This window comes from Xiphophorus couchianus, chromosome 12 (genome assembly GCF_001444195.1).
Source record: "Xiphophorus couchianus chromosome 12, X_couchianus-1.0, whole genome shotgun sequence".
Lineage (NCBI taxonomy): Eukaryota > Metazoa > Chordata > Actinopteri > Cyprinodontiformes > Poeciliidae > Xiphophorus > Xiphophorus couchianus.
In genome coordinates, this window is record NC_040239.1 from 11,976,214 (window position 1) to 11,988,765 (window position 12,552).

The 12,552-nt window shown below is 37.8% G+C and overlaps 1 protein-coding gene across 2 annotated transcripts in view; it reads left to right on the forward strand.

Annotated features, from left to right (window-relative positions):
• The window catches only part of dock8 (dedicator of cytokinesis 8), a 63,235-nt gene that overhangs the window by 16,630 nt on the left and 34,053 nt on the right, over positions 1-12,552 (forward strand). For both annotated transcript variants that reach the window (XM_028033453.1, XM_028033454.1), the window contains 6 exons: positions 612-787; positions 1,080-1,151; positions 1,267-1,375; positions 8,207-8,416; positions 8,716-8,801; positions 9,472-9,538. In XM_028033453.1, coding sequence (XP_027889254.1) covers positions 612-787; positions 1,080-1,151; positions 1,267-1,375; positions 8,207-8,416; positions 8,716-8,801; positions 9,472-9,538 — 720 coding nt within the window. The remainder of the gene's footprint in view (positions 1-611; positions 788-1,079; positions 1,152-1,266; positions 1,376-8,206; positions 8,417-8,715; positions 8,802-9,471; positions 9,539-12,552) is intronic.

Here is a 12,552-nt window from a genome sequence, read left to right on the forward strand (position 1 = left end):
TCTTGCTTTAATGTTGTTGAATGTTGCCATGGTGATCCCACTTCTCACTTTAAGCTCACTCAGATCAGTATCATGTGAGGGTGTGAAAGTTGCATCCAAATGGACAGGGGTATTTGTTTTGACATCAAGTTACACGCAGCAGACTCTTATCAGCCGTCTTCTGAAAGTAAATTTGTGCGACTGTGTTTAATTTCATTTCAAAGTAAAGACGCCGTAATACATTTGTAAGCTGCACTTTTCAGATTTATGAAGAATCCTGAAGGTATTCTTTTCTTTCATCTTCACAGTTGGTCCACTGCATTACTTCCATGTAAAATATATTGAAAGTTATGCTTATAATATGACAAAAGTCCTGCACAAACTCATTAGCCAAAATATTAATACTTTATTTGCATCTTTACCTAGGGTGTTCATACCTGGAAATATCTGATCCTTTAAATAAATCACATATAATAATTTTTGGGTAAATAATTAATTTCTTTGGAGATGCAAACCTTTAGTGCTTACTTAAAACATTTGATTATATTTGCTGCTAAAATGCCTTAAGATTTCTTTAGTCTCCTTCCATCAGAAAACATAACTTTTATATCTATGACCTGTGGATTTCTCAGCCTCCGGCGTATGACGCAGTGGAGCCATTGGACCTGGAGGAGTTCCTGATGTCACAGTTAAGAAGTGAAGATTCAGATCTGATGCATGAATTTGGAGACTTCCCTGACGATGACATGAAGGTGGAGCAGGTGGAGAAGGAGCGACGCACCATCCGGCACTCTGTCCCAGAGGATGGGTGGGTTATGGGCCAGAAAACATCAAAGGGAGGAAGATTTATATAATGGCCACAGTTTCACAATCTCTTAGAGAAAGACTTTAAGACACCAGGCTTTTATTGGAATGTTTTCTTTCATTTCTTAAACTATTTTGTAATTTTATCTTGCTAGACATGTGTGTCCTGCACCTTGACCATGACTTTCAGATAAGCTAAGAAGTAGAATTAATGGTTTTCAGATGTCTTTGAATGTCTGCTTACATATTTGCGTGTCTACATATTTTTTTTCCTCTTCTCATTCCTTTCCTTTCAGAGGCGACTTAGATCCACATGTGAGAGATTGCGTGAAGAGTTACACCCAGCCATGGCTGGTTGTTTCCAGGAGGTAAACTCTTCAACTTTGTTTCAGTCCAGTGATCTCCATGTTTCCCTGAATGACAAATATCAACGTTCTTTACATCGCATGTTAATCCTTGTTGTCTGTGTTTGTGCATGTAAAGGTGCCAGGGGGATGGCTGGAGTGCATATTCAGAGCGAGTTGGCCTGCATAAAGTCCTGCATAAGCAAATCTTTGAGTCTGATTTCCAACCAGAAAACAAAGACAAACCAGTAAGAAGCCTACTTACTTACAATACTCCTTGTATAACATTTTAATTCCAGCCTCTTTTGAATAGTCTAAGCACCAAATAGTCTGTTAATCAAGCTAATGTGAAAGACACTAATATTTGGCTGAATAACCTGGGTTTATGGAAGGTTTTCAACATTTATTCTCTTTTCAACAATGAACAAAGTTTGCACAGAGTGGCTCAATGCAAATGCAAATGTAATATTCCTGGCTGGAGTGAATATTCCAGACATCACAACATCTGTTTTATCACATGACCACCTAGTATGTAAATATATTTGCATGTTGGCCACCGAAAATAGCTGACAGTCAGGTAGACACGAAGCCTGGGAATCATCTCTGCATTTAGCTGATGTGATAATGCAGACTTCACATAATCTTTTTCATGTGTGCATGATTAGATGTTTCATTTGGTATTTTAAGTAGCTATTGACCCTTTAGAAAGATGCCAATCTCATCACACTGTGCTCCTCAGCATTCACTCAGCGTGCCACAATTGGTGCTATTCACTTTCACATTGTTATTATGCCACTTGCAGTTGACTCTGGACTATTTAGTAACAAGTGAACTTTATTACTGGACTTATACAGGTAGCATCCTTTCACAATAACAAATTTGAATTCCCTGAGGTCCTGAGGATGACCCACACTATCACAAATGTTTGCAGAAGCAGTCAGCATGCTAAAGTGCTTGTTGTTGCACCTATGAAAGCAAAACTTCCCTTGTGTTTTCAGTTGGTACACACAGCTGAACTGATCTCTCAAAATCCAGCTTGCTCCCATGTACATGTGTATGGATAAATTAATATTTGCCCACTTTCCTTGTAATCAGACTGTTTTTTTAAAGGAGCTGCAGGAAAAGCATAGTCTCTTTATTTAAAGTGTCTTTTGTTGAAGACGCTTTACTAAGAGCAGTATGGCAGTCCATACTGATGAAGGCCTGAGAAGCATGAATGTGAAAAGCAAGGGGGTGGGTTCTTTAATGCTGAACACAACAGTGTGTTGCTATTCTTATCACTCCCTCCACTGTGAGAATGGCTCTTTCAAGTTTAGTTAGCCTCGTTTGCACAGAAATAAAATGTACTATTTTCCCAATTTGTTTTTTTTTTAACATTCTTTATTTAAGAATATTATAAATCCAACATATATGCATATGTATATTTTATACATGCACTTACATAAAAAAGCACTTACAACAAAAAAGAGAGAGAGAGAGAACGAACAAAAAAAGGGGGTGGGGGACTCAACAAACATTTAAATCCATTTCGGCAATTGATATTTCTTAGAAAGGTTCTCATGGGCTCACATGAAAGGGAGGTGTACATATCCAGTGTCTTTCATTAAAAGAGAGAGATATACAAAGGGGGCTGACACAGCTTTTTTATGACCCAAAGCATCTTTATCCGTGTGGCCATCCAAAGTGGGAAATAGCTGGGGTCCATACACTCAGAAAAATGTAAATTTTTACATGAAGTTTTGCTGTTATCTTTTCCATTATATACACATTTTTAAATTTTTCTTGCCATTGTTGAAGGGTGGGAGGCAAAAGCCAGGACAGAGTTATCATTTTCCTTGCTACTAGTAGCAGAATCTGTAGTAACTGGACTTCCTTTTCCCCAATATCTTCTCCTAGGGTCAAACCCAATATATAATGCAGTGGGTTCAGTGGTAATGTGAACTTAAATATTTTTTAAATTTCTGTCTGAAACCCCTGCCAAAATGGAATCAGTACTGGGCAGTCCCAAAAAATGTGGGTGTGATCCCCAATCTGATTACAGTTCCTCCAGCACAAATTTGTAGCATTTCTGTCGTATTTTGAAATACTGAAAGGTGTTTTGAAGAATCTCATTCTTAATTTCCAGTCAAATTCCTTTCAACCTGGACTGTGGGTGATCTTAAAACCTTTTTCACAAATCTCCTCCCACTCCTCATCTTCAATAACAATATTCATTTCTAGTTCCCACTTTTGCTTTATATCTATAGAATTGTCAGATAAATGCATCTGTAAATATTTATATAGATTAGATATAATCTTCCTCTTATTATTTTCCTCCACACATTTTATCAGAAATATTTCTAAAGGTAATTTATTTTGTTTCAAGGTAGACCATTCTTTGTGTGATAAAAGGTAATCCCTTAATTGTAAGTACTTATAGAAATCTTTTGAGCATAATCCATATTTATCTTGTAACTGCTTAAATGACTTAAGGGTTTCTCCACTGAATAACTGATTCATTCTTATTAATCCTTTCTGTGCCCATCTCTGATAACCCGTATCCAGTTTGTTTGGAAAAAAGTCAGTAATCTTGGCTATTTTTGTTATGCGTGATATTGTTAAAGGTGCTCCCATTTTCTTCCTCACTAGAGACCAGACTCTGTATGTATAATTAATCCACTCATTTTCAATTTTTAAATCCTTCCAATTTTTTCCCTCCATAAATGGCATCGCTTCAAGAGGTACCAGTGGGCATGCATTGTTCTCCAGACCAATCCAGTTCGTCTCCTCATCCTGTACAAGCCACTCGACCACAACACAAAGTTGTGCTGCCCAGTAGTACAATTTCAGATTAGGCAGACCAAGGCCACCTTTTTCTCTTGGGTTTAACAATAATTTCTGTCTGATTCTTGGTTTCCTCCTTTGCTAAATAAAGTTATTAATAATTTTATCCAAAATTTTAATTTCTATTAAATAGTTGCGAGGTTTGTGGTGTAATCATCACACCTAAATATTTTAATCCCCTCTTGGACCAATTAAAAGTGACCTCTTTATCTAAACCTGTAGGCCATTTTCCCACCAACATCATAACTTCAGACTTAGTTTCATTAACTTTATAGCCTGAGATTTCTCCAAAATCTTTTAAACTAGTCATAAGCCTAGGGGTTGAGCTCAGAGGGTTAGAAATATATAAAACAATGTCATCCACATATAATGAGAATTTATGGGTGACTCCACCTGCTGTTACTCCATGAATTCTGGGGTCTGTCCGTATTCTTTCTGCCAGGGGCTCGATACTAATAGCAAATAGTAGAGGCAAAAGAGGACATTGCTGCCTACTTCCTCTTTTTAAACCAAATTTCTTTGAGGAGTGTCCATTCACCCGTACTTTGAATGTGGGTCCAGACTGTAGCACACCAATCCATTTGATAAAGTCTCTATGAAATCCCATTTTTGCCAGTGTGTGTTTCAGATACTGCCAGTCCACGCTATCAAATGCCTTCTCAGCATCAAGGCTGAGAGGCATTGAAGGATCCTGTTTTTGTCTCTCCATAGAGCTCACATTTAAGGTTCTCCTAATATTATTTATCCCTAAACGTTCCGTTATAACCCCTGGTTGGTCTGGTTTAATTATTGTGTGGGTAAATTTTTGAATTTGGTTTGCCAGTATTGTAGTTAAAATGTTCAAATCACAGCAGAGCAAACTTATTGGTCTGTAGGACGAGCAATTTATGGGGTCTTTGCCCTCTCTGGCAATTATAGCTATTATTGCTTCTGACCAAGACTTTGGGGGATCCTTATTTGTGAAAGGGCGTAATTAAATACTCTTTGTAATACGGGCGTGACCTCAGCTTTAAAATGCTTATAAAATTCCGCAGGGAATCCATCAACTCCTGGCACTTTATTGTTCTATAAATTTTTTATGACCTCCTCAATTTCCTGTTTTGTGATTGGATATCTCATTGCCTTGGCATCATTTTCAGTTAATTTTGGTAACTTAATTTTACCCAATAAATTCTTAATCTTCTCTATTTTACTGTCTATTTCCTCTGAATCATAAAGTGTCTCATAGTGAGCTGAGAAAGCTTCTGCAATGTCTTTAGAATGGGACAGCATTTTCTTTGCAAAAGGATTCATTATCTTTTCCACTGTGTGATCAGCCTGTTTCTTGTGCAGCTGAAATGCTAGTAGCCTGCTGGCCCTATTCCCTGATTCATAATACTTTTGATTGGCAAACCATAATGCTCTCTCTGCCTTGTGCGTCAACAAGATATCCAGTGTTTGCCTGTATTCGCCAAGAGATTTTAAAGTAGTTTCATCATTAGTCTTTTTATGTTCCTCCTCCAATTGTCGTATGCGATTTTCTAACTCTGCTTGTTTTTTATCGTGTTCTCTTTTGATTTGGGATGACAAAGAGATTAACTTCCCCCTCAGCACAGTTTTTCCAGCTCCCAAAGAGTTGACACTGATACTTCCCCATTTTCATTGTGTTCCATATACTCAGTCCAGTCTTTTTTAATTCTTTGAACTATTTCTGGATAATTTAGAAGTGAAACATTCATTCTCCACTGTTTAGGTTGGTTATTGTTCTCTAAATTTATTGTCATAACAACTGGACCGTGGTCTGATATTGTTATTGGTTCAATATGGCAATTTGTAACTTTATGTGGATCCCTCCTTAAAACAAAAAAAGAGATCTATTCTGGAGTAGCTTCCATGGACCTTTGGAAAAAAAGGTGTAATCACACGCCTTGGGGTGGCTTTGACGCCATATATCTACTAGCCCCATTTCTTCAATCAAACTGGGCAGAATTTTAGACTTCTGGGGCTCTGGTCTCTGTTCAAATGGGTATTTATCCAATTTGTGGTTCATCACACAGTTAAAATCCCCTCCAGCTAGTATAAATCCATCAGCTTTTGCTGTCAGAAGAGCTGAAATGTCCTTGAAGAAGCTAGGATCATCTTCATTAGGCGCATAAATGTTTAAGAGGGATATACTCACTCGTCTAATTGTACCTACAGCCAAAATATAGCGTCACTTTTTGTCTTCATACGTATTCTCTACAACGAAGCCTAGTGATCTATGACATAAGAAGGCAAATCCTCTCCGTCTGCCCCCTTCACATGAAGCACTGTAAACCTGCTCTACCCACACCCTTCTGAGTTTTTTATGTTCTGTCTCATTAAGGTGGGTCTCCTGAAGCATTGCAATTAAACAGTTCAGCCTTTTTAGCTGGGTCAAAATGTTATTTCTCTTTATTGGATTATTTACTCCATTTATATTATATGTGATTACTGTTAATGTATCCATTTTTGTAGCTTAAGGTTTTTGAGTTTCCCCCCTTCTTTTCCCAATTTGTTTAACGAAATAAGTTCTCCATGTTGTAAAATGTGGAAAATTATAAATTCACCAACCAACCTGCTCAGGTCACTGCCTCATTTTCCTAGTGGTGATTTATTAGGCCAACTTCCCATGCTGGCCTCTCTGTAGTTTTTCGGTCACAGAGTGACCAAATCCCTGGTTCCCACAGTTAGGCAGTCCCTGCCACCCAGCTCCCTTAAAGCACCACTTCCACCCACTGCTTGCTCTGGTTAATCATCCAAACCCAAAGGCCCCCTATTACTGCTGCAGGCTTCCCATCATGTCTATGCCAGAGAGAAAGAGAGAGAGAGGGAGAGAGAGAGAGATGGGAAGAACAACACTATTGTCCCCTGTCCTTGGTCCAATCTGTTTCAACAAAAGCCCCGGGTATGTGGTGTGATGGACTCCTGGAGCCTTGACAGGGTGAAGTTTTACTAGGGTGGCTGCTCGGTCAGTCCTACCCTGTAGTGTAACAGCTTGGATCTGGGCTTGATGGATGATGAGAGTGAAAAAGACAAGAAGAGAGGGGTGGCATGAGAGAAGGTCCTCATCATGCAGTGTGGCTGCAGGGGAGTCATGCCATGCCCAGTAGCTTGGTGTTCATGCCAGGAACAGAACTTTCTCTTTAAACACAAAAGTTATTGAAATGAAAGAGTATTTTCTGTTAATCATTTCATGTCATCATTTGAATTAAACTGATGAATGAATGAATTTCTTTACTTTGCATGTACATCTGCAAAGAAACTGTCAAAAAAAGATAGATTGTCTTTTTTCAACTCAGGCTTTTGAAAATGTAATCTATAAACTTGGCCTTGTCTCAACACACCGTCTTCTGGTGTTGAAATCCTGGGGTTGCTCCAAAGAGCTCTTGTGTAAACACAGTTTAGGAAATGACCTAGCTATGATTGAACCTTTTAGGAAGGCTGTATTATTTTAAGATGGCTTCAACCAATCTGGAAGTAATTTGATACTGCAAATGGGTTTATTATTCAGACATGATCAAAGATGATCCTAAAGGGCCTCCGAACATATCTGTATATCACAAAAGGAAATTCACTTGATTAGTGGAAGTTCCTGATGCTTTCTTCAGTCCAGATGTGTTGCTTGCAGTGTTCTGGTTATCAAATAATCATCAACTCCAGAAATAAATGAACAGATCAGTTCTGTACTCTGTGCTGCTCAGGACAAATTGACTACATACCTCCTGTGTGTCCTGGAGATAACACTAGAGACAACTAGCTTATTTTCACTTATTTTATAACAGTGGTTCTTAATTTATTTTACTGAGAGGCCACTTTCTTGCATTTGTACACATATGCACTTATAAAGTTAATCATAGTAATGGAGATCTATAGATAGCCACGGAAAATGCAGCTAAACACAAGCGCTGGCCTATGAGCATTTTCTACAGGTAGGAAAAGAAAAGAAGATGGATTGAAAGAGAGCAGTAGCTTTGACAATGACTTCATTCAGAAAAGAAATGACACTAAACACAGAATTGAGCCACTAGTACTTTTTATGTCAACAATGTAACATTTCAGTTTCATTCAATTTATTTATATAGCGCCAATTCACAATAAATATTGCCTCAAGGCACTTTACATAAAAGATGGTCATCTTTTATTCATCCATAATTTTTCTCTCAAGTATTTTCATTCCTGTCACATGAATGTGATTCTGCTGCTCCCACCTGGACCACACCATCACGCTAACGTGTCCTCCTCCATCTTTGCCTCAGGTCAAGTCTCCAACTCTAGCAGGGCTGAGCGACGACTCCGACCGCACACTGACCTCGTGTGATTTTAATTTGCGAAGCCTGGCTCCGGACCAGAGGGTCGAAGGACTGCTGGCCTTCAGCAGCCATGAGGAGCTGGATCGCTTGCACCAGGAGGCGCGGCATGCAAAAAGACATCCTGAGGTGTTTGCGCTTTACCCGCCACCTGATGAGGTAAAGTATTCACTATTTAGCTATTTAAATATGCATAATTCACATATTTAAACCAACTAAAGCAATTAATCAAGGTTTTATTTATGGAAACGTATGCAACTTTTAATATAAATGTTGAACGTTGACCTTAACTCTAAGCAGATTTGAGCTTAGTTTTAGTTTCCACATTTGCAGAATCTCAAATATTTAGGAAAATCGTCACTTGCGTTGTGCAAAAACATTTTTCTGAAAATATAAATTTTCTCCCGGCCCATCTACATCTGCTTTTCATTTTTTGCTTCTTTTTGTTTTTGTTCTAGGACGATGCGGTGGAAATCCGGCCCATTCCCGACTGCCCCAAAGAACACACTGGAGAACGCATCTTGATTCGATGCCAGGCCATGAAGTATGTCATACATTTTCATTATACTGTGGGAGGGAGAATTGTTCTATCATTTCATCAGCTGCTTTCTGTTCATTGTACACGGTGGGCAAAGAGCCAGCAGTTGCTTGTTTTAAAGTGAAAATCTCCAAGCACCCTATTATGTATGAAAGTAAACTTTTCTGTTTTATATAGCAAATAAGGTACTGATGGATTTAACATCTGATTGTTATTTATGAGTCTAAGTAGATTAATAAAAAGGAATTCATTGACAGACAAAGCAATACATCAGGGTGGAGGACTGCTCTGTGGAGGGGTTCCTCCCTAAAAAGTCTGTATTCCTCTCTCTACCTAGTGAATTTTTCTCTGTCTTACACACACACATAAACACGCAGACCACTCACATTTTTCTGCCTTACACTTTTCATAATGCCTGTCCCTGTGCAGCCCATACAGCTGCCAAATGTCTGGGTTAATTTCTCAAATTGCAGTGGTTTGGCATCATACTATCTGACCCCCTTTTTTTGATCCCTCAGTTCAGCATGTCATCATTTAGTGTCGGGACAATTGGTTCCTTCCTGTCATGACTGCCGTTTACAGGAAGAAAATATATTCTGAGCTCAACTGTAAAAACAGAGTTCCACTCATTGGCCATACTTAATTTGCATATTTCCTCTTCTTCATCCACTTCAAGGTTTGAAATTGACATTGAGCCCATTTTTGCCACCATGGCCTTATATGACCTGAAAGAGAAAAAAAAGGTAAGGAAACTCATTATTTTTGCAGAGTAGCTACTCTTATTAAGTAGTACTAGTCTGCCGGGTGTGTCCCAGTGTTCTCATGTCTACATATGCACAATGGTATTTCCTCACATTAATTCTAATGCTAGGGATAGTCAGTCAGCTATATCCTTCAAATGTTTGTAAAGATGTAGGACTTGGGAGGAGGTCTCACTTTTCCATCCAGTTTGTCTCAGTTTGAGCTACTTTGTATGACAGAATAGGGAAAAACAAGTTTAAGTCTCGAGAAGAGCGAAACTGATAGAGATATCCTGAAAGATCTGCAGCAAGAGTTGCAGCAAAGGTGGTTCTACAAAGTATTGATTCAAGGTAGCGAATGCAGATGTGTGTCAAAATGTTCAGGGTTTTTATTTGAAAGTTTTTTCTTGCACTTCACAATTATGCACTGCATTGCATTGGTCTCTCACATAAACTTTCTCTTTCTGTGTAAAGTGGAAAATGCCAAACCAGAGCAGTTTACCTTGTGAGAATTAGATTTTTTTTAGGATATTTTTCATCTTTGTTGATTTGAACTTGTGCTGTTCCACTTTGGCCTAATAACACTGGTTTTCACACAACCTCTTTAAATTTGCATAGGGAAATACCACAAAGCAAATCTTTTACATCTGAAGTCAGTTTTACTGCATAAATATGTATTAAAAACAGAAGTAAACACCAAATATTACATGAGCATACTTTATGTAATATTCTGTAGATAAACTAAATTAGAAAACTTAATGCTCAATACGACATATAGGAAAAAATATATAAGCTGTTGCTTATAAAAGGAAACCATTTTGTATGGCAATTGGCAGCAATGAATTGCTTCCAGTTATCTGAACAGAGACAATATCAAGTATTTAGCTTTAAAATGAATGACTACTTGTAAATGAATAGCTTAAGAGACGTCTGGATTTACACAAGTGAATATTTTTTGGGAGGGAAAGGAACGGAAAAATTATGAGCATATTGACCTCTAAAATGAGACTGTTCTATTGACCTTCTGCCGTACTGCTCTCATGGTTTTTGTGCTGCTTTGCAAGATTAACAGCTTGATGATACTCTAATGGGTGGAAGAGAAGAACTGAAAATTACCACCACAGAAGGAGATTTATTAGCTTATATTTCTGGATGATGCACCAAATAAAAGCTTCTTATTGCCCACCTCCTGGCAAAGATTAGAAAAAAGCCTGAGAACAAGTTAATGTTTTATTGCTGTTGTATGCAATTCCTGTTAGAATTGTATGTCAAAGAACATTTGGGAAAAAAACGAGACCCACCCTACAGATTCCACACCGTACTTAACAGTAGCTATATACTCATCATTCAAATTGCTAAGTATTTGTTTCTGAAAAGTTTTAACTTGGTCTCATCGAACCAAAGTGAGCAATTACATTTAAACAGACAGCAGTGTTTAGCAGATGCAGCCTGTTTATGTTTGTGTTTCTGTCCTACAGAGCGGGATCTTTCCTGGTAGGTCTCTCAAATAATCGGTTGACATGTTGACAGCTGGTATTTAGACTATGTGACACTCTGATTGACTTTAGGAAATAAAGGTGTTAAATCAAAATTGGAGACAGAGGAAATTTTAGGGGTCCCAACAAATGTGGCAATACCCTCTCACCTTAAATAAATTATATTGAAAGTTGGTTTTCAAAATGATAGTTAAAAAAAGCTGATTTTCTTTCTAGGCTTTTTAAATTCACCTTTACCAGGAACGCCAATAAGTCTGGAGAGCATATTAAGTTAAAAAAATGATTGCAAATAATGTGAAGTTGCTATTCTGATGGTGTATCTTTGTGGCAGTGAAACAACTTCCTGTCTATTGCTATGAGTAAAAATAAAGGCTGAAACGTCATGAAGCACGTCTCTATCTGCATGTTGAGGAAACTGTCGCTCTTGTTTTGTCAGAGGTGATTACAGTTGAAACTACAAACTAATCACTTTTGACCTACTTATCTTTAAGATCTTCCCATTTTTTCCTCTATATATTTGTGAAGCTCTCCTCTGTGTGCTTGTTTAGCCTGTTTTACTCTGTTTTCAGTGTTGCGGTTAAAAATAGGTTGTTGCTTGTGTTGTGTTTTTTTTCATGCACCTCTCAGGCTGTTTTACGTTTGTGAAATCTGCAGCAGATGTTCATAAAATTCCACTTAATACTCTGGGTTATTAAAAAATGTCCTTCTTAGAGCACAGAGGCAGGCTTTGGCCCAACAAGCGGCCTACTTAGGATTTAAAATGTGCAGATGTAAAACAGACAGAGGTTTTACATTAGGCATGCAAGCAAATTAGCTTATTTTTACAGCAAGAAAGAAATTGATTCTTTACAAGTATTCCCTATTATGAATGATGACCTTTGTTATTTTGTAATAAAGTTTACCAAGATATATCATTCCTTAAGAACATTCCTCTGTAGTCAGCAGTATAAGGTCAGACTCATGCAGTTTATGCATAAAAAATATATTAGCAGGCATGGTAAATTCTTTTTTTCCCCAGCAGTTTTCACAAAGATTTGTTTTGATTGAAGCGGTTAGAAGAGGAACGTGCCACGCAGATGCTAATTCTAAAGCACCAGATGTTCTTCGTCTGACAATGCAAAGCTTGTTGGTGCAAGGCGGACTCTGTGATCAGAAACAATGTCACATTGAAGAGGGGTTATTACATTCCATGTGTCATTTTATCACAGTTTAATGGTGATTTGCAATAATGATTCTCTCTGAATATGAACAAAGTGAACCCTGGGCCTTTACTTTTAGTGAGTGAGTGATGCATGTCTAACTGTAGAAGTCAGTTGGCTCATATTAGCAAAAGATGAATAGTTTTTTAAAATGTTTCAAAAGTAAAGTAAGAAAAGTATAGCATGCAATTTATTCATTACAGTTAGTCTGATAACCTGAAATAAAATACAGTGCAACTAATTACCTATAGAGGTCCATCTAATTGTTGAGTTTCCATGTTTTCTTTTGGTTTCTTTCCTGCCACTCACTCAATGACGGCTG